A 25,749-nucleotide genomic window follows, 5' to 3' on the forward strand; every position below is an offset into this window, starting at 1 on the left:
GCTGGGGGACAACAGAGTCCAACTCCCTCGTTCTTCAGCTGAAGAAACTGGGGCCCCGGGGATGTGGCCACAGAGCAGGGAGCGGAGTTCTTCTCTCCCGGGGTCTCCTCCGAGAGCACCTGCAGGTCCCAGAAGACGGTGTTGGGAAAGGATACAGCTAAGCAGGGGGAATCTCCTAATTTTATTGGTAACAGGCGGCAGGGGCCAGGGCCGGGCTGGGGGACCAGGGGCATAATAACTTAAAAACTGGAGGCAGCTCCCTTGGCGGACAAGGTGTGAGGGGAGGTCGGGAGGCAGGAGGGAGGATATATTTACAAGGATTTGTACAAAGTGCCAGGGAAAAGAGGAGGGGGGAAGGGGTCTGATTGGTGGGTGGGAGGGAGGAGAAGGGAGGAAAGAAAGAGGGGAGGGCCCCAGTCCTCCCAACTCCCCTCTTCCATCTCCCCCCAAACCTCTCACACCAGGTAACGGAAGGGGGAGAATTTGAGAACTTCGCCCCATAGAGAGTCCAATCCAAATCAGTTTTGGGCACCTGAGGTGGTTTTAGGGGAGGGAAAGGGAAGGAAAAGCCCTCAGGCTGGGGGGGGGGGGCTTCCCCTATAGCCAAGCTCCTCCTGGGACGTTGTACCTGGCCTTCACAGCCAACCTGCCACCCAGTCCAAAGTTCAGCCTCGTGGGAGATCTTGGTAAATGGGGGGGGGGAAAGGTGGGGCAGACAGGAGCGCTGTCCCTCTTTATACCCGGCCCCCTTCCCTTCCCCATCCTCCCAGCTTTCCTGCAACATCTCTGGCCACCCATCCTAGGAAGAACAGGGAATCTAGGTTCTACAAGGTTCCCTCCAGCTGCATCCCCCCCAAAAAAAAATTGGGGAAAGAGCTAGGAGATACCCTAGAGACCAAACAAGTCTAACTCCCTCCTCCGTCAGAAGAGGGAAACTGAGGCCTAGGTGGACTTGTCCAAGGTCAAAAGAGTGAGACGCGGGAAGGAGAGCCGAGGGTTCCGGCCTCCCAGGCCGTGGCGCGAGGACCTGTCCGACCTGACCCCGCCTCTCGCTTCGACGCCTCATTCCATGGAGATGGAAGAAGGGTTGGGTGGGGGCGGAGTGGGTCTGGGCTTTGGTGTGGGAGAGTGAACAGGGAGGCAGGAAGACTGGGCCCTAAGCCCCCCCAACTATCTGATCTTGTACAAGTCCCTTCCCTCCCTGAAACTCAGTCTCCCCTTCTGTAAAATGGGAAGGGTTGAACTTAATGGTCTCTAAGGCTTTTTCCAGCTCGAAAAGACTAGAGTAACTATGGTGGCCACCCTCTCCAACGCTCCTCCCCCCTCCCCAATCCCAGCATTAGTGGAGTGGAAGAAGGACAAAGGGGAGCCGAGCTCTTCAGCGAGGAGTGGGGGCTCCCCTCCCCCGGCCCCCTCAAAGTCTCTGGCGGAGGGGGCTTCTGCCAGTCTCAGAGCTCCAGGTCATTGGAGATGCGGGTGACCAGCGTGCGGAAGGCCAGGGCAGTGCCCGCCACCCTGCGGAAGAGGACGCCCCGGAGGCCGGGCCGAGGCAGCTGACACACCTCCACCTCGAAGTGGGACAGGGGCTCGGGCCCGCCGGCCCCACCGTGCAGGCAGGCCAGCAGGAAGGGCTGGGGCTGGCGGCAGCGGCAGCGGGCGGCCGCCGTGGCCTGGCGAAGGGCCGCCATCAGGGCCTCCGGTGGCCGCGAGCTCGTCAGCTTCACACTCCAGGGGAATCGGAGCAGCCGGGGGGTGGCTTCCTCTTGATCCCAAGGTAGATGGCTACTGCAGGAGACCAAGCAGACAGGGGGGTGTGAGGGGATGCTGGGAGACGGGGGGGATCATGGGAGGGAAGGGGGAGGGGAAAACATGGGAGGTCGCAGGGGGACGGAGTGAGGGGGAGAGAGTGTGTGGGGAAGGTGGGAGAAATGGGAGGTCACGGGAGCAGAGAGCGGGGAGAAAGATGTAGGAGGTTATAGGAGGAGGGATTGAGGGGAAAGAGGAAGTGGGTAAGCAGAAGAGAAAGTGAAGCGAAAGGAAAAAGTGCGATGGGAAAAGAAGAAACACGAGTCCCGGGTCCCAGAGAGAAAGAAGGAAGCCAGGACAGGCGCTTAGAACCTCTGGGAACAGTCTGAGCTGACTCTAGGCCCCGAGACTGGCAGGAGCCACACGGGGGTCCCCAGGAAGAGCGGGGGGAGGTGGATGGGGAGTGGGGAAGGGGGGGCACTTACCCTGTGACCTCAGGTCCCCCGATTCTCTCAGGTTGGTCTGCGACCCTGATGGAGGGGAGGGAGCAGAGTCACACAGAATGCAGCCCTCTCCCCAGCTTCTCTTGCTAGAGCCCTTCCTGGTGTGGGAAGAAGGGTTCCCGGCTCCTGCTCCCCTCCCCCAGCTTCCCGGCTGCTTAGCTCCAGGAGAAAGCTGGGGTGGAGGCCCCGGCCCTCCCGGCCCCCGCCCCCACCCCGCGTTAGCTGGATTCGGCCAACTTACTGGACAGAAGAGAGACAGGAATGGGAGGGAGCGGCAGGGCGGGGGAGGGGGATCTGGCAAACAATCGGAAGTCCAGGGATCCCTGGACTCAGCCCAGTGAACTACAGTCAGGACCGAGAGAGGAGGGGCTAAAAGGTGAGACTGTCAGAGACAGAGTCAGAGACAGTGACAGACAGAGAAGTGAGAGACAGTGAGAGACAGCGAGAGACAGCACCAAATGTGAAGAGAGAACGGGGTGGGAAGGGGAAGCTGGGGGCGGGGGGAGGCTGGGGACAACTTCTCTGACAAATGGCGGCCCTCAGGGCAAGGGGGAAGCCTCCCCCTTCAAGGTCGGTGCTGTGGTCAGTGGCTTTCAACTGTGTCCCACTCTCTGTGACTCCTCTGGGGGTTTCTTGGCAGAGATACTAAAGCCTTTTCCTGCTCCAGCTCATTTTACAGATGAGGAAACTGAGGCAGACAGAGTGGAGTGGCTTGTGCAGGGTCACACAGGCAGAAAGTGTGGGAGGCTGGGTTTGAACTCATCTTCCTGACTAGTTCCACACCACTGCCACCCCTCGGGACAGACCGTTCCATTCTGGGACAACCCCAAGGTTGGGGAAGGATCACCTGAGCTCAAGCCGGCAACTGCCCGCCATGACTCCTGGTTCTGTCCAGGGTGGCCCCTCTTCCAAATGTCAGCCCCTCCAACGCTCGGGACGGCTCCCGTGCCCCTCCCCTTGCTCCCCCCATTCTCCCCCATCCGGGCAGACCCCCAGTCTTCCCACTAAACATCCTCATTTTCTTTAAGAGGTTCTTAGGTCACGGAGCAGCTATCTGGGGCGGGGAGACAGCACTGAGCCCGGAACCTGCAAGTTCAAATCCTGATGCCGTCACTAGCCGGGTGACCTCGGACAAATACTGAACTTGTCTGCCTCAGTTTCCTCAAATGGAAAATGAGCATAATAACAGCACCTCCCTCCCGGGGCTGTGGTGACACTCAGATCGGGTCAGATAAGGCCTCTGCAAATCTTAGAGGAGTTCAGTACAGGCCGTTAATAAGGACCTTCATTATCCTAGTGTCCTCTTCGAGTGAGAGAGAAAGAGCGTGTGTGTGTGTGTGTGTGTGTGTGTGAGTGTGTGTGTGTGTGTGTGTGTGTGTGTGTGTGAGTGTGTGTGAGAGTGTGTGTGTGTGTGTGTGAGTGTGTGTGTGTGAGTGTGTGTGTGAGTGTGTGTGTGTGTGAGTGTGTGTATGTGATGGAGGGGATGGGGAAGAAAGGAAGACAGAGACAAGCAATCCCATGGAGCCAGAGACAGAAAGAAATGGAGAGATCCCAAGAGAGAGCAAGGGAGAGACAGAGAGAGACAAAGAAACCCCAAGAGCAGAGAGAAAGAGACATGGAGAGAGAGAGACAGACAGAAACAGAAAGATAGAGACAGAGATAGAGAGACAAGAAACCCCAGGAAAGACAAGAGAGAGAAACGGAGACATGCAGAAAGACAGGTGGGAAAAGGAAGAAATGGGGAGAAAGCAGAGACAGAGAGAAACAGAAAGATAAAGAGAGACAGAGATGGAGAGACAAAGAAATCCTAGGAGAGAAAGACGAGAGATCCTGAGAGAGAGAGACATACAGAGAGAAATGGGGGGAGAGCAGAGACAGAGTAAGCCAGATCCCAAGGGAGAAATGGAGAGACAGAGAGAGAGAGAGATGGAGAGAGAGAGAGAGAATGAGAGGTGGAGAGCTCAGTCTCAAGAGAGAAAGACGGAGGAGGCAGAGCGACACAGAAGCCCCCAGGAGAAGCAGAGACACTCACGCTCACACTCCCCTAGCCAGAGAGGGACAGGCGGCCAGCAGACAAGGGGGGCCGGGCAGGATGGGAAAAGCCATTGGAGCGGGCACGGGAGAGACAGGAGAGCTGGGCCAGCAGGCGGGGGCACAGAGACAGAGAACGGGCCGGGCCCCACTTACTGATCTTGGATCCCTGGGGCAGAGACGCCCCAGACACACAGCGGTTAGAGTTCTGCCGTTTAGAGGGGTCGAGGGTGACCCTGCAGCGGGACCGAGCGAGTAGCAGACGGAGAGAGGAGAAAGAAGAGGAGGGAGAAACAGTTGTTTTGGTTGGAGGAGGAGGAGAGCGTGGACAGGCAGAGGTTAGCAGCCCGACGGGCGCGCCCGGCCCCCACCCCCGGGGCCCCCTCCCCGGGCCCGGCGCTCCTACCTGCGGGTCAGTTTGGAGGTGAGCTTGCTGAAGAGGTTGGCGGTGGGTCGCGGTCGCCCGGTGGGCAGCGGCGTGGCCTCGTGGGCCAAGGTGGGGGAGGCGGGCGGCCCGTTCTGGACCCCGCTTCCCGCCCCTGCCCGCCGGTCCCGCACCTGCCCGCCGTGGAAGGTGCTGCGGATGGTGGAGCCCCGGGCCAGGCGGCTTCTCTCGCCCCCGGGGGGTGCCAAGCTGTGGCTCGAGGGAGAAGCTGGGGGAACTCGAGGAGGGCCCGAGCTGGAGGAGACAGAGGCGGCCATCAGCCCGGCACCCAGCCTGCCCCGGGATCTTTGGAAGGGCCCTGTTCCCCTGAAAGGCTGGATCAAATGAGCCTGGCCCACTGAACCCCAAAGCTCCAGGTGCTAGGACTTCTGGGAAGGACCAGGGCCCTCTGAGCAAAATGGTGGGCACTTGTTGGGGGCGGGGGATGTTGGACTGGATGGTCTTTAAGGCCCCTCCCAGCCCTGACACCCCCTGTTCTACCATCCCCTTGATGAAGATAGCGATGAGGAGACGACCCCTCAGCAGAAGCCCCCGTGGCAGAGGACCGTTAGAATGGTTGAGGGTTGCCCGGGACGCCCCGGCGCCGTTGCTGGGTCCCAGCGCCTGGCCCGGCCTTTGCCCTGCGCCTCCCTCCGGGCGCCCTGCCTGGTACCTGTTCTCCTTCCCGTTGGGCAGCAGGGAGGGGCGCTCCGCCCCCGGACGCTCCGTGCACACATACGTGTTCCGACGAGTCATCACACTCGGGGGAAGGTTATTCTGATAAAGAGAGGATGGGTCAGAGGGGGTGGTGACTTCCCGGCCGCCACGTCCTCCTCCCACCCTGTCACCCTTTAACGGCCCGGAAGGAGCAGCCACCCTGAATTCTGCTCTGGGTGACGGTCCTCGAGTCTCTCCAATCAAAGTAAGAGGGCTGGACGAGAATTATCCCTCTTTAACAAAGGAGGAAACTGAGGTTCAGAGAGGGGAAATCACTTGCTCAGAGCCACACAGCTAGGAAGCAACTGAAAAGGGCTTTACCTCCATAGCTCACTTGATCCTCAGAGCAAGGTAGGGCGCCTGAGTTAGTATCGGCCCCATTTACAGATGGGGAAAACTTAGGCTCAGAAAGGCAAAGAAAGAAGTGTGCTTGCTGGAGGGAAAGGGCCAGAGCCTCCGCTGCCAGCCTGGGGCTCAGGGGACAATCAGGGACAGACGGAAGAGAGCGGCCTCCCCCGAGCCTCCCCTGCCCCTACTCACGGGCGTGCCCGAGCCGTCTTTACGCCGCTCGGGGATCTCGGCCTTGTTGGGGTTGTGGGCGCTGCTGACCATGGGGCTGGCCGGGGGCAGGCCCCGACTCCCGCCCCCCGCCGTGCTGCAGCTGGTCTTGCGGCTCGGCAGCCGCTCCTCTTTCAGCTCCGTCTCCCCCGTACTCGTGGGGCTGCGTTTGGGGTGCAGGGGTGCTGGGGAGGGGCCACCTGGCAAGGAAGAGGAGGAACGGTGAGCCCCCGATTGGAGCCTGTCCGGATTCCAGCCCGGGGCCCGAGTCTTAACGCTCAAAAAACCCGGACACAGCGCCTTCCGCCACGACGTAGGGGAGAATTCCTTTGTTTTGAATCATATTTTCTTTCCAGCTCCTCACTCTCCCTCCCTTCCCAGCTGAGAAAGTGAGAAAAACAACCGCCAGTTACAAACATGTACAGTCAAGCAAAACAGATTCCCACACTGGCCGCGTCCCAGAAACATGTCTCAGGCCGTCCCGGGCACCGGCTGGAGGCCGCAGGCGGGCTCCCTCTCTCCTCGGAGCCGCGCTCCCTGTGCCGAGCAGTCTCAGAGCTGTCGGCCTGCGCGATGTCCATCAGCGTTCTCCGGCTCCGCTCACTGTGCATCAGTTCACAGAGTTCTTCTCGGGCTTTTCGGAAACCTTTGTTATTTCCTACGTCACATCCCCCTCGGGATCACGGGCGTCCCCTCGGTTTCCGATTCTTTGTCTCGGGAACTGTTAGGAACGGTCTCACCCACAGAGACTCACACCAGAGCTCAGGGCTTCCCATCACCCCCTGGGACCAAATGCAAAGAGCTCTCGTGCTATCGGGGATGAGGAACCGAGGGAAGGCCCGTCAGACTGGGAACAGTCTCTACGAGAGCGATGGAACATCACTGTCCAATGAGAACCGACCAGCAGGAGGATTTCAGAAAGGCCTGGAGGGACGTAGATGAACTGATGCTGAGGGAAACGAGCAGAACCAGGAGAAGGGCGGATTCGGGAACAACAAGACTGGGTGATGAGCGGCTATGACAGACTTGGCTCTTCTCAGCAAGGCAGGATCCAGGGCAGCTCCAACAGACGTGAGATGGAAAACGCCATCCACATCCAGAGAGAGAACTAGGAGACTGGACGCAGACGGAAGCAGGCTACTTTCACCTTTGTTTGTTTGCTTGTTCTCTCTCGTGGTTTTTCCCTTTCGTTCTGATTTTTCTTTCACAACATGACTAATATGGAAATAAGTTTTAAATTATTGTACGTGCAAAATCTAGATCAGATCTCTTGCTCTCTTGGGGAGGGGAAGGCAAGAGAGGGAGGAAAAAATAGATCAAAATCTTACAAAAATGAATGCTGAAAATTATCTTTATAACTAATTGGAAAAAGAAAATAGTATGGAGTAACAAAAATGCAAAATGCTCTATTTGGCACTCCTTATATATAACCTAGTGCCCCCTTCACTCCACTCTCCCTACCCTTCCCAGCTGCTTACATTTCCCTACCATATACTTTCAATCCGGTGACACCGGACAAACAGGACATTCTATCTCCCAACTCTGGACATTTTCACTGACTGCCCTCCCCCACACACAGAAGTTTCTCCTTCCTCATCTTTGACTCTTGGCTTCCTTCAAGTCCTAATTAATATCCCACCTTGTATAGGAAGCCTTTCCATTTTTTTGGGGGGGGGAGGGCTCAGGCAATTGGGGTTAAGCGACTTGCCCAGGGACACACAGCTAGGAAGTGTTAAGTGTCTGACTCCAGATTCGAACTCAGATCCTCCTGACTTCAGGGCTCTATCCACTGGGCCACCTCGCCCCCAATTTTTCTGAATTCTACTCTGTCCTCTGTTGATTATTTCCCATTTATCTTGTTCATAACTTGTTTATATGAAATTGGGCGCATCTTGTCTTCCTCATTCGATTATAAACTTCTCAAGGGCAGGAACGATCTTTTACCTCTTCTGTATCCCTAGCACTTAGCACTGGCACACTGTAGACACTTAATCAAGCTTATTGACTGATTCAGCATAGTTCCAAATTGCTTCCCAGTTCACGATTCCATCAACAATGCATGAATATGGCTATTCTCCAACAGCCCCATCAGCCTTTGGCATTTTCCCTTTTTGTTGACTTTGCCAATCTGATGGGTATGAGGTAGAACCTCAGAGGTATTTATTCTACATATTTCTAATTATAAGAGTGTTTTTTTTTTAATACAGTTACTGACAGCTTGGATTTCTTTTTCTGAAAACTGCCTATTCATATTCTTTGACTTTTTATCAGTAAGAGAATGACTCTTATTCTTATAAATTTGAATCAATTTTCTATATAACTTAGAAATTAATATCAGAGAAATCTGCAAAGACTCTCCCCCAACGGATTGATTTCTTTTCTCATTTTAACTTCATTAGTTTTACGTGTGCAAAAACTTAAATTTTACATAATCAACACTGAATTTATTTCTTGTTTATTTATGAACTCTTTCCCTATCCATAGATCTGACAGATACTTTCTCCCATACTCCACTAATTTGCTTGGTCATGTCATTCTTGATATCTAAATTATGTATTCATTTTAACTTATCTTGGGATTATTGTGGGAGAGGCTGGTCTAAACTTTGTTTCTGCCAAATAATTTCCCAATTTTCCCAACAGATTTTGTCAAATAATGACCCCTAGCCCCAGTAGCTGTGTTCTTTGGTTATATGAAACAATAAGTTACTATGTTCATTTGCTTCTGTACGTTGTGTATCTAATCTGTTTCACTGATCAACCCCTCTTTTTATTCACTACCAAATTGTTTTGACAATTACAACTTTATATTATAGTATATAGTATAGTTTATAGTATATACTAAATATAGTATAATATAATATAGTATATAATATATAGTTTATAGTATATACTAAATATAGTATGGTATAATATAGTATATAATATATAGTATATAGTATATACTAAATATAGTATAATATAATATAGTAAATAATATATAGTATATAGTATAGTTTATAGTATATAATAAATATAGTATAGTATAATATAGTATATAATATAGTTTATAGTACATACTAAATAAGGTATAATATAATATAGTATATAATATAGTTTATAGTATAGTATAGTATATACTATATATAGTATAGTTTGAGATCTGCCTCCTAAGCCTAGGGGAAGAATTATTAACTAAAACTAAACATGGACTATTAGTAATGATAAAAGAGAAAACAGATCATTTTGCTTTTGAGAGAGTAAAAAGGTTTTGCAGGACATTTAGACAGTGCAGTGGAGGGAGGAAGACCTCCATTGAAATCCGGCCTCAGACACTTCTCAGCTGTGTGACCAGGGCAAGTCACTTACTCAGTTTTGTCATTTGCAAAATGAGCTAAAAAAGGAAATGTTTATACCACTCTCACCCAAGAAAACCCCAGATGGGGTCACAAAGAATTCAAAATTAGTGAAATGGTTGAACAACAATAACAAACGTTTTTGCAAGAAAAACTAATGCAACTAGAATATGAAGAAAAGTTGTCAATTGGGGGACTTTTCATCAAATCTCTCCGATCAGGGCCAGATGCCCCAGATCTATCTATAACTAAAACAAACACAAAACAAAAACCATTCCCTATTGATAAGTGATCAAATGATATGAACAGTTTTAAAAATAATAATAGCTAATATAGATGACATTTGCTACGTGCTAGACAAAGTGCTAAATCCTTTACTGTTATGACAACAAAAGAAATAATCTATCCCCAAGCGTATGAAAGAATGCCCAAATCACTAATAACAAAAGAAGTGAAGATTGAGACAACTTTGAAGTTTCCCCTCTACCCCAACAAACTGGCAAAGACCGGAAAGGTCAGTGTTGGAGGGATTGTGGGAAATCGGGCACATCAATACAATATCGGTAGAGTGATGACCTGGTCTCATCATCCTGGTAAGCAATTTGCAGCTGTGCTAAGGAAGTGACTAAAATGTCCAGACCTTTTGACCTGGAGGCGTTTCTGCTGGTCACACACCCCAAGGGACAAGAGTGACCAGAAAGAAAGACAAAGACCCCTCACACACCAAAGTATTGACAACCACTTTTTGTGGTAGCAAAGAATTGGAAGCCAAATGGAAGCCCGCTGATTGGGGAACGGCCCGACAAACGATTGTACATGAATCTCGTGAAATAGCACTGTGCCGAAAGAAATGACCGAGGTGATGGATCTAGAGAAACCTGGGAGGTTTAAATAAACTGATGCAAAGTGACGAGAACCAGACAGACGACATATGATGTTGTTTACATGTTACACTACTGTAACTGGACAAAAGACAGTGAAAAAGCAAATCTCCAAGCCCAGAAAGTGAATGCTGTCATTAGAGTCAGGATGAAAGAAATTGTAATTCTGGGGCAGCTGGGGGGGGGGGGGGCGCAGTGAATAGAGCACCAGCCCTGAAGTCAGGAGGACCCGAGTTCAAATTTGACCTCAGACACTTAACACGCCCTGGTTGTGTGACCCTGGGCAAGTCACTTAACTCCAATTGCTTCAGCCAAAAAAAAGAACAAGAAGTTATAATTCCTGCTTTGAAGAGGTGAGGAGCTATGAGTGCAACTTGGCATATACTCTGAGCTCAGTTGGTTAATTCTCTCTTGGTGACTTTTCCCCTATTGCTTTTTTATTCTTTTTCATAGATGGAATGCACACACACACACACACACACACACACACACACACACACACAAAACCGTGGGTTTTTTTAAAATGAAAGATATTAACTCTTCTTAAATTTTTTCTAAGATCACCTAGCTACCTGTGGCCAGCATCAAGAGAATTTCAGGCTTGATGCCTCTGGGTCCTAGGCTCCCACCATCACACAGTGGGACCATTCTTGCCATTGCACAATGGGACCATTCCTGCCATCACACAGTGGGACCATTCCTGATATCCCACAATGGGACCATTCCTGCTATCACACAGTGGGACCATTCCTGCTATCCCACAATGGGACCATTCCTGCCATCACACAGTGGGACCATTCCTGATATCCCACAATGGGACCATTCCTGCTATCACACAGTGGGACCATTCCTGCCATCCCACAATGGGACCATTCCTGCCATCGCACAATGGGACCATTCCTGCTATCACACAGTGGGACCATTCCTGCCATCCCACAGTGGGACCATTCCTGCCATCACACAGTGGGACCATTCCTGCCATCCCACAATGGGACCATTCCTGCCATCACACAGTGGGACCATTCCTGCTATCACACAGTGGGACCATTCCTGCCATCCCACAATGGGACTATTCCTGTTATCACACAGTGGGACCATTCCTGCCATCCCACAATGGGACCATTCCTGCTATCACAGTGGGACCATTCCTGCCATCCCACAATGGGACCATTCCTGCTATCACAGTGGGACCATTCCTGCCATCACACAATGGGACCATTCCTGCTATCACAGTGGGACCATTCCTGCCATCCCACAATGGGACCATTCCTGCTATCACACAGTGGGACCATTCCTGCCATCCCACAATGGGACCATTCCTGCTATCACACAGTGGGACCATTCCTGCCATCACACAGTGGGACCATTCCTGACATCCCACAATGGGACCATTCCTGACATCCCACAATGGGACCATTCCTGCTATCACAGTGGGACCATTCCTGCCATCACACAGTGGGACCATTCCTGACATCCCACAATGGGACTGTTCCTACCATCGCACAGTGGGACCATTCCTCCCTATGAATAAAAGAAAAGTCTGCTTCATGACCCAGGATGGGAAGGATTGGGGCAGGGGTGGCCCCAGGAAAGGCTCAGGTTACGGCAAGGGGAAGGTCACTCACAGAAGTCGCTATGCCGGCGCTGCCGGTGATAGGTCGATGAAGAACTCCTCTGGCCTTTGTTCTGGCTGGAGCTGGAGCTTTTGCTGGGGCCATTGGCTGCCTCACTGGGTGCTCGAACTCGAGCAAGAGCCAGCCCAGGGGCGCCCCTGTCCCCACCCTCCTGGGGGGCAAGAGAAGAGAGTCTCAGTCAAATGCTGCTTCCTTACTTACCTCGTGAGGCTCGGGCTCACGTCTGCGAAACTCTCACTGTGTATCTCCTTGGGGGCGGGGACTCTTTCTTGTGGTCTTTGCATCTCCAGGACTTAAGCAGTGCCTGGTTCTATTATATATACCTCCCATACAGTAGGTGCCTAATAAATGCTGATTAATGAAAGTGAGCTGTGTTTGCGCTCCCCTCCCCGGAGAACCCCCTCCCCCTCAGTAATCTGCTCCACCTCCTTGGCATTCCCACCCCGGGCCATTAAGCTGCTGGAGCCCCTGGGATCCCACAGACCTCACTCTTCCTGCCCAGCAGGAGGTAGGTGGCTGTGACCTCATTGTACTTCTGGCTCGTCAAGGCCTCTTTGATCTCTTCCCGAGTATAGCCCATGCTCACCATCACCTCTGGAGGAAGAAGGAGAAGGACTCAACTTGGCTGTCCAGCCCTCCAACCCCCCGGGACCTCCTCCCAACTGCAGAGCTGAGAGGCCACGGAACCTCGGGTGCCAGTCTCAAGCCTCCCCTCAGTTCACCGAAGGACCTCTAATGAATCTCTTCCTCCCTCTCTCATGCTCTGACATCCCCTGTTCTAAGCCACCTCCCAACTCCACACCCCCTGTTCTAAGGCCCTTCCAGCTCTCACATCCCCTGTTCTAAGCCCCCTCCCAGCTCTCACATTCGTTGTTCTAAGCCTCCTCCCAGCTCTGATATTTCTGATTCTAAGCCCCCTCCCAGCTCTAACATTCCCTGTTCTAAGCCCCCTCCCAGCTCTCCATTCTAAGTTCCCTCCCAAATCTGACATTCCACGTTCTAAGACTCCCTCCATTCCTCCCAGTTCTGACATTCTGTATTCCAAGCTTCCTCCAACTTCTGACATTCCATGTTCTAAGACCCCTCCACCTCTCCCAGCTCTGAGATTCCATGTTCTAAGGCTGCTCCCAGGTCCGACATTCTCTGTTCTATGTCTCCTCCCAGATCTGACATTCCACTTCCTAAGGCTGCTCCTGCATGTGACGTTCTCTGCTCTAAGGCCCCTCTGAACCCTAACGCGCCATGTGTTGAGGGCCTTCCCAGCTCCGACCTAACGGTCTATTGCCTGAGAATCGGGTTCTAAGATGGATGGGCCCCCTGGCCCCAGCGCCACTGCCGCCCTCACCAATGCGCTTGGGATCCCCAAAGTCCTCCTCGGGCTCAGTGTACGGCTTCAGTTCTTCTCCTTCGTAGCCAATGTTGATCCACTTGTCCTTCATGATTTGCTGCGGGGGCAAAGAAACGGGCAGGCCGGTGAACTGGGGAACAGGCCGGGGAAGGACGAGTCCGGGGTCCCCTCTTTTCCTCACCACAAATGGGCATCTCCCCAATTCAGACGTTCTCCGCCTGCCTCCCGGCCTGTCTCTCCCTCCCTCCCTCCTCCGCACTGTCTGGGTACCCCAGCACCCTGTAATCATCCCCACGGCTCGTTAGCTAATTATTGTCATCCCAAGGAAAGTGCCAATCGGGGGGGGGGGCAGGGAGTTCTGGGGTACACCCCCACTCTACTAATGAAGGCAGGGTTTGGGGAGGGAAATGAGGAGTTGGGATAGTCAAGGTGGGAAGGGAGACAGGAGAGAAAGAGGCAGGGAGCGGGGGTGGAACAGAGGCACAGGGGAGAGCGACACCCGGGCCGAGGCTCTCACCTCAAGGGTACACCGCTTGGCTGGGTTCAGTACCAGAAATCTGCGAAGGATACTCTCACAGTCTGTGGACATATAGAAGGGGACCCGGTACTTGCCCCTCAGGACCCGCTCCCGAAGCTCCTGTGGTGGGCAGGAAAGGGAGCTATAGCAGCTCTGGGAGGCGAGTGAGCTTCCTCCCTTCCTCCTTCCATTTCCCCTCCCCCCTCCCTCTCTTCCTTTTTCTCTTCGTGCCTTCTTCCTTTCCTTCCTCCTTCCCTTCCTCCTTCTCTCTCTTCCTCTTCCCCTCTTTCCCTTCCTCCCTTCTTTTGCTTTTGTTTTTTCTCCTCCCCTCTCCCTCCCTCCCTCCTTTTTCTTTTTCTTTCTTTTTCTTTCCTTCTCTCCCTACCTCCTTCCATTTCCCCTTCCTCCTTCCCTCCTTCCTTTTATTTCCCCTCCCTCCTTCCTTTCTCTCTTCCTTCCTTCCTTTCTCTCTTCTTCCCTCCCTCCCTCCCTCTTTCCCTCCTTCCTTCTCTCCCTTCTCTCTCCTCCTCTTCCTTCCTTCCTTCCTTCCTCTCTCCCTCTCTCTTTCCCTCCCTCTTTTCCTCCCTCCTTCCCTCCCCCCTCCTTCCTTCCTTCCTCCCTCCCTTCTTCTCTCTCCCTCTCTCACTCCTTTCCTTCCTTCCTCCCTCCCTCCCTCCTCTCCTTCCTTCCCGGGCAATCCGCAGGGCCCAGCCCAACACCTGCCTTAAGGTTATGGCCATCGAAGGGCAGGGAGCCGCTGACCAGCGTGTAGAGGATGACCCCGAGGCTCCAGATGTCCACCTCGGGCCCGTCGTACTTCTTGCCCTGGAAGAGCTCGGGGGCCGCGTAGGGGGGGCTCCCGCAGAACGTGTCCAGCTTGGAGCCCAGCGTGAACTCGTTACTGAAGCCGAAGTCGGCGATTTTGATGTTAGCCTCTGCGTCCAGGAGCAGGTTCTCTGCCTGCGGGAAGGGAGAGGACAGGGGTCCGGGTCAGGCCTATAGGTCATCAGGGAAGGTCAGAAGACCTCAGAACAGGAAATAACCCAGCTGGGACCTTGGGGACAGAGAAAGTCAGAGATGGAAAAGCCCCTGGAACAGGAAAGGTCAGAGCTGCGAGGGGCTCTGTGAGCACCAGGCCCAAACTCTCACTGGAACAAGGACTTGTCCAAGATCGGCAATCATTATCAGACCTAGAACTTAGACCTAGGCTAGGTCTGGTGTGAGGTAGAACGAATCCTGCCCTTAGCCCGGTTCTAATTCCAGCCCCGCTTCTGGCTTGCTGTGTGACTTTAGGCCAGGCCCTTCCCATCTCTTTCAGTGCCTCAGTTTCCTACCCTTGTCAAGCAGAAGGGTAGGGAACAGGAGATAGTCCTAAGGTCCCTTGCAGCTCTCTGGGTTAATTCAGAACCTTCCACTGGGGAGCAATCTCTTTCTTTCTATAAAAACCCATATCTCTCTGGGCTGAGAAGATCCAGAGGAGGAAACTGAAGCCAGAGGAAAGGGACTGAGCCAAGGACACAAAACTGATACATGTAGCTAAGAAGCCCCAAGAGGGAGGGGCCTGAGAACACATTTATTGTGTCTAAGACTTTGGGTAACTTTGTAGCTTTCACATAATCCCCAGGAACAAAGTAACCACTTTAGCCAGGCTGGGCCTGGGGCTGTGTTCCCAGAGGCCAATCTGTTCTCCAGGAGGCCTTTTCTCACTGCTACCAGCTCTGCCAAGGCTTTGTCCCCCCAGTCTTGTCCCCACAGCCCTGTCCCCGCAGCCCTGTCCCCCCAGTCTTGTCCCCACAGCCTTAATTTTAGGACGTTCATCATTACTGTAGGTTAAAAGATGTATTACAGTTAAGATATAGTTTGTTTCTTAACTGAATGATCTATTCCCCATCCCAAAGCAAGCATGACTAAGATTAGGCCAAAAGTAAAAAATAAACAAACAAGGAAGCAAATAAACAAAACAAAATAAAAAGGGAGACAACTAGTGAATAGAGAACCAGTCCCAGAGTCAGGAGAATCTGAGTTCAAATCCCACCTCAGACCCTTACTAGCTGTGTGGCCTTACACAAGTGCCAGGGGTCCTCAAACTACGATGGCGGGCCAGATGCGGCAGCTGAAGACGTTTATCCCCCTCACCCAGGGCTAGGAAGTTTCTTTATTTAAAGGCCCACAAAACAAAGTTTTTGTTTTTACTCTAGTCCGGCCCTCCCACAGTCTGAGGGACAGAGAACCGGTCCCTTATTTAAAAAGTTTGAGGGCTCCTGATTAGTTCCTAAAACCCAACTGCCTCAAAAAACAAACAAAAACAACTCAATAATCTCCTAGTGAGGCCCCAGGTCTTCATCCTTCCTTTCTTCAGTCGACTGTTTATTCCCAAACATATCTCCAAGGCCTAGGTCATATCGTGCTACTTCTCTAGCTCAAGAACCTGAGGGCCGCTGGGGGCAGCCTACCGCACAGGGCACCAGAGGCCCGCGGCCTTCTTCGTGAGTTCAAACGCTGCCTCAGACACTCACTAGCTGGCAAATCACTTCCCCTGTCTGCCTCAGTTTCCTTATCTGTAAAATGGCAAAGCCCTTCCGTATCTCTGCCAAGAAAATTTCCACGGGGCCGTGGAAAGTCAGACACAGCCAAAAAGCCAACAAGAGCAAAAGGATCTCAAGTGACCCCCTGTTCTCTACAGGACAAAAGGAACTCCTTTGCCCGGCACTCAGAAAACCTCACACAAATGGATTCCCTCTCTGTCATCTTTCCAACCGTATCTCACATCCCTAAGGTACAAATCCCCCCCCCCAACCCTCTGAGCACCCCACCGAGCACAACTTTGCCTTTAAAGCCCCCCTCTGACACCCCGATACCCCCAATACTGTCATTTAACAGAGATCACAGCGCTTAGACTCTCTCCTTTCTTTCTATATCTATTTCTCTGTCTCTCTCTTCCCCTCCTCCCCCTAACTATCTGTGGGTGTGTCTCTCTCTATCTCTGTCACTTCCCCCTCCCTCTTTGCCCCTTCCTCCTATCTCTCTCTGTCTCTGTCTCTCTATCTCGACCCTCTCCTCCCCCACAGCCCCACCCCCCAGTTCTGCGGTCCTAAGACCCTGGTAGATGTTTGCTCACTTGGCCCGTAAGAGGGGAGCGCAGAGGTCACAGTGGAATTATAGATGAGGTGGGGGTCAGAGGTCACCGTTGGCATATGTCGGGATCACACGGCACAGCGGAGCGAGGGGTATGGGAGGAAACAGTAGGACGGGGGTAGGAGGAAGGCGACGGAAGTCAGGGGACCCCAGGGGATGGTCCGGGGCAGGAAGGGGGTTCCGAGGGCCGGCTCACCTTCAGGTCCCGGTGTACGATGTTTTTCTGGTGACAGTAATGTACGGCGGAGACGATCTAGCGGAAGAAACCGCAGGGGAGGGGAGAAAAACGAGGGGGTCTCAGCCCAGGGCGCTCCCCCCAGCCCACACCCTCGGGGATGAAGGGGGCAGCCCCGCCCCCACCGGGCTCCCAGACCCTCGCCCCCTCACCCCGCCCTCTCCCTCACCTGCCGAAACTTGGCTCTTGCCTCTTTCTCCTTCATGCGGCCATGGGACACGAGGTAGTCAAACACCTCCCCTGAGGGGGGCAGGGACAGGGTCAGGGAGACACAGGGGTGTGTACAGCTGGGGGGGGGGCACAGAGAAGCATGGGGGGAGCTGAGCCGAGGAGGGGCGGGCCAGCGGGGGGGGGGGGGGGCGCCGGGGATGGAACACCAAGGAGACGACCATGGAGCAGGAGGAGCAGGGGGCGCCGGGGATGGCGGGGCAAGGAGCGGGGGCGGGACTGTGTCTCACCAGCACTGGCGTATTCCATGACCAGGTACAGGGTTTTCTCCGTCTCAATGACTTCGAACAGCTTCACTGCAATGAGCCCCCCAAGCCCCGAGTCAGAGTCGGTGGCTCCTGGCCCTCAGCACTGGAGCTGTCCCCTCCCCAAGCCCCTGAGATCTGCTGCTCTTTAGCACTGGAGCTGCCCCCCCCCGCCCCCCAAGCCCCGAGGTCGGCGTCAGTGGCTCCTGGCTCTCCTTCCCCCCTGTCCCCTGGCCCCCGCAGCTTCCCATCCAACCAGCGCCCAGAGCCTCACCGATGTTGGGGTGATTTAAGCCTTTCATGATTCGGACTTCCCGGAAGAGCTGCAAGAGGGAGGAAAAGACGCTTAAAACACAAAACTCCCGAGGGTTCTTAGCCAACCTTAGCCTTCTTAGCAGTGGAGGGGAAAGTGGGGTTAAGTGACTTCCCGCAGGCGAAACTTGAATCTGGGCCCTGCGACAATTTGGAGGCGAATGGGGAAAGTCCTGGGGTGGCCTCGGGCTCCGGAAGGGTGGCCGCCCCCCCCCCCCCCACAGGCCCCGGGACAGCACGAGCCGGCAGCCCAGGAGGCCAGAAGCCCTGGGGGCGGGGTCTCCACCTGCGCCCTCGGTAACAAACGGGTGTCCGTAGGGCCAGGGAGGGGGAGGGGACTCTAACTCACCTTCTGCAAGCTGCTGGGGTTAAGCTGGGTTTTGTCGATGATCTTGATGGCGACCTGCAAGGGCAGAGGGTGAGACCAAGGCCCCCGCTCCCCTCGTGGCCCCCTCCCAGACACCCTGAGAGAGCATGGCCCAAGGGCCCCGAGACCTCTGGGGGGGAAGGATCAAGATCCCCTTAAAGTCGCAAATTCTAAGCTGGAAAGACCTTTAGAGGCTATAGAGGCTTCGGATTCCAACAGCCCCATCTCATAGATGAGGAAACTGAGGTGGAAGCCCCTCCCAGGACTGAAATGGTGACCTTTCACATGTGACCACTCATCCATTAATATGCACACGTATACATACAGAGAGAGACGTTTGGGCATGAGCACACACACAATCACACACACACACCCTCACACTCACACTTATACACACTCATACACACTCACACATTCTCACAGACACCTCACACTCACTCACACACACACACTCACACACATTTACAATCACATACTTACACACACTCACACTCTCACACTCACTCATACACACACTCTCACACACACACTTACAATCACACACACACATACACATACACTCACACACACACACTCTCATTCTCACAGACACCCTCACACTCACTCATATACATTTGCAATCACACACACTCACACTCACTCACACACATTTATAATCACACACTTACACACACACACTCACACACATACTCTCACACTCACTCATACACTCACTCTCACACACACTCACACACACACACTCACACACACATACACACCTTGAGACATTTGGAATTAAGTGACCTCCCCCAAATCACACAGCTGGCAAGTGTTAAGTGTCTGAGGATACATTTGCGCTCAGGTCCTCCTGACTCCACTGCACATTAACTGCCCCAATATTAAAAAAAACAAAAAACAAAACGTTTGCATAGCAGAGCATTTTATATTCGTTCCATCACTGAGAGCTCACGCCACTCCAAGCAGGACCGATCAGGGGACCTTCTATAGGGGGAAACTGAGGCTCAGGGATTCTAAGTCACCGAAGATACCCCCGTCGGGATCCAAAGGCGGGTGTCACCCCCGAACCCCTCCGAAGAGCCCGGGTGCCCGGCGGGCACTGCCCCTGCCTACCTCTCGCCCAGTGAGGATGTGCCGGGCCAGCTTGACCTTGGCGAAGTTCCCCTTCCCGATGGTCCGCAGGAGCCGGTAGTTGCCGACATGGGGCTGCTCCTCCGGGCACGAGGCGATGGAGTTCCGGCAACGGGCACCCAGGGAGCGACTCGACCAGGAGGGACCCTTGTCCGAGGACCTGCCGCTGCTCAGGGTGCCGTGCTGCGGGGGACGGGGCCGTCAGCTACTCACCTGCCCGGGCCCGCCCATCTCCGCCCCCCACCCCCACCCAGGCAGGAGAGCCGGTTTGGGCCCATGACTCAGCCCCCTGGCCTAGGGCATCGGCAGGGGGGGACCGGGGGAGCAGAAAGCCAGAGTCCCACCCCCACCCCCACCCTCCGCCCTTCAAGGACCTCCATCTCCTCTTCCTCTCCCTTGTCCCCGATCCCGGTAAATGCCCTCTCTGTGTGGCTCTGGTGCCGGGGAAGGTGGACCTTCGCGTTTCACCTCTGTGTCTGTCCTGCGTGTCTGACACCTCCCGAAGCTACAACTAGAAAGGCCCTGAAAGATTCCCAAGAGCAACTCCTTCACTGGACAGAAGGGAAAACTGAGGCAGACAGAGGAAGACACTTGCCGGGGGGGGGGGGGGCAGTGGGGGTGCCTATGGCCTGTTTCCCACTTTTCTCAAAGGCTCCCTCCTCCTAAGGACTCGGACTCCCCGACCCAGCCCTCCTCCCTTCCTAGGCCCATCACCATCGCTCTAGACAAGTCCAAGTACCTTCCTCCAGTCCCTCAACAGCTCCTCCCCACATGGGCCGGAGTCTCCGTCCCCAAAAGGGAAAAACAAGGGCGAGGAGGTCGTGGGTGATCTGGGGCCCTCCCCACCCACACTTTGTCCCAGTTCCTCCAGAGGCCATGGGGTGGTTCCTCACGCCAGAATGGCCATCGGTTAGCCCCCAACACCGGGTTCCACGGTATTCCCAGCGTTCCATCTCCAACAGTCTGTCCCTTAAAATTTCTTCTCCCAAGATTCCATTATTCTTATTCTGTACCACATTCTGACCCCCAACATTCCTTCCCCTCAGCCCCAAGATTCCTTTGGCACTGTAGCCAACGTTCTTTCCCCGCTTAGCCCCCCATCCCCCCTTTCTTCCATCCCTAGAGTTCATCCCCCATTTTTTTCAATCTTCCCCCTGTCCCAAACCTTCTAGCGTCCAAAAAAGCCGTCCCTTCCCCCAAGTTCTCCCCACTCCGGACCACAGGTCCCTCGCTTCTCTATTTCAGGTCTCAAGAATTCTTCTCTCCCCTTCAGGCAAGAAAAGATGGCGCGCGGGCCCCAGCTTCTCCTGAGACACACACTGGGCTCCGCCATTCAGACCCTCATGCGGCCAACCCCGCTTCTGGGGGGTTATGTTGGTTTATTGGGGGGGCAACCTCCCCAAAGCCCCGTCTCAGCCCAAACGGGGCCAACCGATGCGAGGACGCCACGGGCCCTCAGACCCGCCTTCGGCCCTGACACAGAATAAGCCCCGGCCCCCGTCTCTCCTCTAGGGAATAGATACAGGGCACTCGAAGATCCTGAAGGAGAGTACTTTGATACGCCCCGAGAGATGTAGAGCAATGGCAAAGTGGAGCCCTGGGCCGGGAGTCAAGAAGATTGAGTCTCTGGGTGATCTTGGGCCACTCGGTCCCTCTCTCTGGGTCCCAATGCCCTCTACTGTAAAAAGGAAGGGACGGGACTAGGGGATCTCTAGGGTCTCCTTCAGCTCAAAACAACCCCCCCTCTGGAAGCAAGTGCTTTGAGATCTTTCTCAAACCAGCACCAGCGGCAGTCCGTGCTCCATGTTGGGAGCACCAGGGCAGCATTCAGGTGGGCACGGGGGCCAGGAATGAAAGGGGCAGGGGCCAGACACAGTGCCCCCCTCCACCTCCAACCCGGGGGTGGTAGCTAAAACCTGCCTTCGGCACCATCTGGTCTAGCTCCCTCTGCCTGGGCTGGCACCCCAGGTAGGAAGCGCCTGTTGCTAGGGAACTGAGGTGAAGTGGGGGGCAGCTGGATCTTAGGGAGGGGCACTCTTTGGTAGGGAGGGGGAACCATGGACCGCCAAAGCCCCCTGGGGACAGGTCACCTTTAGCAGGAGAATTATAGGAACACAGACGTATGACCCCTTGGGATTACGGCGACCAGAAAGAGAGAGAGCGGGATGGGGAGGGCTAGACTTGTACTACGGGGGATTGGGGGGCAAAGGTGAGCAGAAGACATCCCTGATGATTCTCGGAATGGAAAAAACTCCCGATTCGGGAAGGGGAAGATAGAGACACACAGAAAATACCTCTAAAGCACACAGGCTCCTTGGGCCTTCCCAGGCAGGAGAGACCTGGGAAATGGAAAAGGGGGCAAAGGGGAGAAAAAGCAGAGGTTACAGCTCCAGGGAAAGGCCTTATGGGAAAGCCCTGGGCTGCCTTAGAGGAGCAGAGGGAAAACAGTGAAGGCCTGGAAGACGGGGGCCCCTGGATGAGCCCAGAGAAAGGGGGGAAAGAAGAGGCCCATATGCTCTGAGGTCTCCGGGGGAAACTGGATGTCCTCTCTCTGAAGGGTTTGGGGAGCTTTCTAGGGGAGGGGATCAGCTGGGCCTCTGAGCAGACAGGGGTCTGGAAGGTGGAGAGCTTCCCTGGGGAAGTCTCAAATGGAAGGAGGTGGGGCAGGGAGGAGAGACACTAGAATCTTGGGAAGAATTGCCCTAAAACATGGGAGGTTTCTTAGGGGAGGAAAAAGGGCTAAAGGCTGACCTTGAGAGGGAGGAAGGAAGCAGGGAAAGTAGGAGAAAAGGGGGGAGGGAAGGAAGGAAGGAAGGAGGAAAGGAAGGAAGGAATGAAGGAAGGAAGGAAGGAAGGAAGGAAGGAAGGAAGGAAGGAAGGAAGGAAGAAAAGGAGGGAGGGAGGGAGGAAGAAAAGAAGGGAAAGAAGGGACTGAGGTATGGGGAGGTTACACTGGGACCTCAGAACTAGGGAAGGCCTAAAAGGCCGAGGGCTAATAAAGGGGTCCCAGCAGCCCGCAGAGGGGAGAACCGTGGATTGGGCCCTGGGGGAATCAGGGTTGGGGGCTGCCCAGAGCAGAACAAGACAGTTTCTAAGAGGCAGGGGCCAGGGCCTGGAAAATAAGGCTTTCTGGGAGGGAACACTGGCTCTCAGAGTGAGGAGAGAGCTGGGAGACGGGGTGCTGCCTAGAGCAGGAGGCGGTGTCTCTCAGCACCTGGGAAGAAGCCTGAGAAATGGGAGTGCCCTGGTGCTCAGGACCAAGGGAAGAGGCCTAGAGATGGGGGAGGGGGTTCTGCCTGGGAGAAGGGGCTTGAGGCTGGGATAAAGCAGGCCTCTGGGAGAAGGGTACACACAGGAAGGCAGGAGAAAGGTTCCCGGAGGCCAGGTTGGCCTTGGAGCTTGGGGCGGTGGGGATGGGGGTGGGGGTGGGGGGAGGAGAGCATGAAATCTGGGGGGCTTCCTGGGGAGAGAAGGACTCAGGCTGGCCTTGAAAGGAAGGAGAAAAGGAGACCGGTTGGCCCTGAAAGGAGCTAGAGGCCTAGAAAACGGGCAGGGGCCGGGGTGCTTCCAGACAGGGACAGGGGGACCTCTGAGCTGGAGCCTGGGGACGAGCAGCCCCCCGAGCTGCGGCCAGCCCGCAGGGAGAAGATGGGGTCTTCTGGAGCCGGGCCAGGAGCCTTCCCAAGGGTGTCCGGAGGAGAGGGCAGTGGCTGGAGGCTGGGGGTGGGGGGAAGAAAATCCCAGCTCTCATTGGCCAGGAGGCTTCCATAGTGGGGGGTCACAATCGCCGGCTCTGGGGCCAAGGATGGGGCCGGGAAGATGGGGGCTGCCCTGAGGGGGTGCAGGCCTGAAGCCCCGGCCGGGGGGGCCTGGTGGGTGGGGGAGGTTCAGCTCCCAGGGCCAGAGAGCGGGCCTGAACAGCGCAGGGTTGCCCGGAAGGCAGCGACAGGCCTACCAGGCTAGAGCAGCAGGGACTGCCCGGGGTGGGGTGGGGGACGGGGTCGGGCCTGGGGGAGCAGGAGGCCTGGAAGGGCTGGGGAGGGCTGCCTGGAGGAGGGGGCCCTCCCGGGCCCAGGGCAAAGGAAGGACTGAAAGGTGGGAGGCTACCTGGAGGAGGGGGGGCTCCCTAGTCCAGGGGATGAGGAGTGCTGAAAGCTGAGGGGCTGCGGGGAGGGGGGGGAGGCCCGGCAGGTGGGGGGTTGCCTGAAAGAAGCGGGGTCGGGAGGCCCGGCAGGTCCGGGGAGCCCGGAGCTCTGGCGGACGGGGAGGAGAAGGCCGGGGCCGGCCAGCGCCCAGCAAGCAGGGCAGACTCACCGAGTCGGGATTCCGGTCGTTGCCCGGAGCCAGCGCAGTCCGTGAAGACATCTTCTCCTGCAGGGTCCGGGGGGGAGACCCCCCCCGGCCCCGGCCCTGGCCCTGCCCCCCGGACCGTCGGCCGCTCCCTCCCACACAAAGGCTGGGGGGCCCCGGTCGCCGGGGTCCCGGTAAGGGCGGCCCCCCAGCTCCGGGAGCCGGCCCCGGGCTGGGGGACTGAGGGCCGGGGCTGGGGAAGGGCACCCGAGGGTCCTAGTGGCCCCGGCTCCAAGGGAGCCCGGGCTCCATGGGGGGAGGGGGGCCGGGGCTGGGGGGGGCCGGGGGGCGCGGAGCCGGCCCGGGCGGCGGCGGCGGCGGAGGGGCCCGGGAGGAAGAGACGTCAGGGAGGGGGAGGGGGAGGGGGCGGGAGGGGGAGGGGAGCCCGAGCCCCCGCCCCCCGCCCGCCCTTAAAGGCGCAGGCTCCCCCACGCGGAAGGGGAGTGGGGAGAGGGAAGAGAACTAGGAGGAGGAAGAGGAGGAGGAGGAGGAAGAGGAGAAGGAGGAGGAGGAAGAGGAAGAGAACGGGGGCGGGAGGGAGCCTTGTTCCACTCGGCCCCGGCCGGCCTGGGAGGGCGGGGGCCCCTCTGGGCACCACAGGCCGGGCGGAGGGAGGATGTGTCGGGGCTCGCAGGCCCCTGGCAGCCGGGAGCACAGAGGAGCGAGGAGGCAGCAGATAGACAGAGGAGGGAGCCGGCGGCCGGCGCAGACCCCGGGGGAGGCTGAGGGAGGGGGAAAGGCCAGAGGGAGGCAGGACGCCCCCCTCCCCACAGCACACGCAGAGGCACACGCAGGCACGTGCACACGCAGGCACAGCTCACGGGCACACAGAGCGCACAGGGGCACATGCGTGTGCAATACCGCGGGCGCAGGCTCTCACACATGTACACACTGACACACGCGATGCACACAGACACATGTGCGCACACAGACACGCAGGTTCACACACACATGCACGTGGACACAGACACAGACAGACACACACAAACATGGTCACGCACGGGCTCACACATGCACACAGACACACCCTGAACACGGAGTCCCCCAGGCAGTCCCTTCCCTTCTCTGGCCTCCCCTTCCTCCTCTGCCAAAGGCCCGAGAGCCCCCAGGCCCCTGGGCCCCAAACACGCTCAGGTGGAAGCAGAAAGTTTCCCCCAGAAACCAGAAGAGACACAGAGACGGGATCAGAGAGAGGAATGGAGGCCGTTGGGAGTCTGGAGGGAGGCCAGAGGGAGGCCCGAGGAAGGCCAGAAGAAGACCGGAGGGAGGCCCGAGGGAGGCCGGAGGGAGGCCCGAGGGAGGCCAGAGGGAGGCCCGAGGAAGGCCAGAAGGAGACCGGAGGGAGGCCAGAGGGAGGCTGGAGGGAGGCCGAAGGGAGGCCGGAGAGAGGCCGGAGGGAGGCCAGAGGGAGGCCAGAGGGAGGCCGGAGGGAGGCCAGAAGGAGACTGGAGGGAGGCCGGAGGGAGGCCCGAGGGAGGCCATAGGGAAGCCTGAGGGAGGCTGGAGGGAGGCCGTTGGGAGTCCGGAGGGAGGCCGGCGCAGCTGCATGAAGCTGAGGGGGAGCTGGCCCGGGCTGGGACTTTGGGGGCCTCTCCAGCTAGGCTGTGGGGAGCGAGTGGGGCCCAGTGGAGGGGCAGGGTCCCCACGCCCCGGGCCCGGGACCAGGCCCCAGGCCCAGTTTATCCTCTGCCCCATATTTGCAGATGGGGAAATGGAAGTCCAGAAAAGGGAAGTGAGATTTCTGGGCCTTTGACTCAGAACCTGGGAGACCAGCCCGTCCCGCTCCCTCCTCACAGAGCAGGGGAGCCCCGGAGGAGGGGCAGGGGCTCGCAGAGCCCCCTAAGGCCCAGCTCCTGCCGCCTGGCCCGTTTATAATGAAAAGCTGAATGGGAGCGGACGGGGCGGGAGCACACCTCGGGTGGGAGGCGGCGTGGGCCCGGGCTCCACGGGCCGGGAAGGAGAAGCTGCCGGAGCGCTCCGGGGGCTCCCCGAGTTACTCAATGGCAGCTTGGAGGAGACAGAAGGGAGGTGGGTGGGCCGGGGCTTCCAGGATCCT

General features: G+C 56.1%; 1 protein-coding gene across 4 annotated transcripts; it reads right to left on the reverse strand.

Moving 5' to 3' along the window:
• Positions 1-162: 162 nt before the first annotated feature.
• On the reverse strand, positions 163-23,965 carry MARK4 (microtubule affinity regulating kinase 4). 4 transcript variants are annotated; one of them, XM_051989405.1, is made up of 19 exons: positions 23,658-23,963; positions 21,638-21,682; positions 19,326-19,526; positions 18,198-18,251; positions 17,811-17,859; positions 17,522-17,587; positions 17,233-17,303; positions 17,025-17,081; positions 14,417-14,653; positions 13,694-13,813; positions 13,174-13,273; positions 12,313-12,422; positions 11,820-11,979; positions 5,962-6,179; positions 5,378-5,481; positions 4,687-4,959; positions 4,437-4,516; positions 2,232-2,276; positions 1,630-1,785 (listed from the first exon to the last, which is right to left on the reverse strand). In XM_051989405.1, the coding sequence occupies exons 1-19, from the start codon at positions 23,706-23,708 to the stop codon at positions 1,721-1,723; spliced, it is 2,106 nt and encodes a 701-aa protein (XP_051845365.1). In that variant the 5' UTR covers positions 23,709-23,963; the 3' UTR covers positions 1,630-1,720. The 4 variants fall into 4 exon arrangements, with proteins under 4 accessions (XP_051845363.1, XP_051845364.1, XP_051845365.1 ...); XM_051989403.1 differs by lacking the exon at positions 4,437-4,516 and having other exon boundaries at positions 163-1,785; positions 23,658-23,965; XM_051989406.1 differs by lacking the exon at positions 21,638-21,682.
• Between the last annotated feature and the right edge of the window lie 1,784 nt (positions 23,966-25,749).

Source organism: Antechinus flavipes, chromosome 3, assembly GCF_016432865.1.
Source record: "Antechinus flavipes isolate AdamAnt ecotype Samford, QLD, Australia chromosome 3, AdamAnt_v2, whole genome shotgun sequence".
NCBI lineage: Eukaryota > Metazoa > Chordata > Mammalia > Dasyuromorphia > Dasyuridae > Antechinus > Antechinus flavipes.

Excerpts from the sequence above, each read along its gene's own strand:
- MARK4 (XM_051989403.1), bottom strand. The coding sequence starts at position 23,708 with ATGTCTTCACGGACTGCGCTGGCTCCGGGCAACGACCGGAATCCCGAC. Across the intron at positions 14,654-17,024 it reads TCGTACACCGGGACCTGAAG|GCAGAGAACCTGCTCCTGGA; the intron begins GTGAGCCGGCCC and ends CCCTTCCCGCAG. Across the intron at positions 6,180-11,819 it reads GCGCCGGCATAGCGACTTCT|GTGGCCCCTCCCCAGCACCC; the intron begins GTGAGTGACCTT and ends CTTCCTTGCCAG.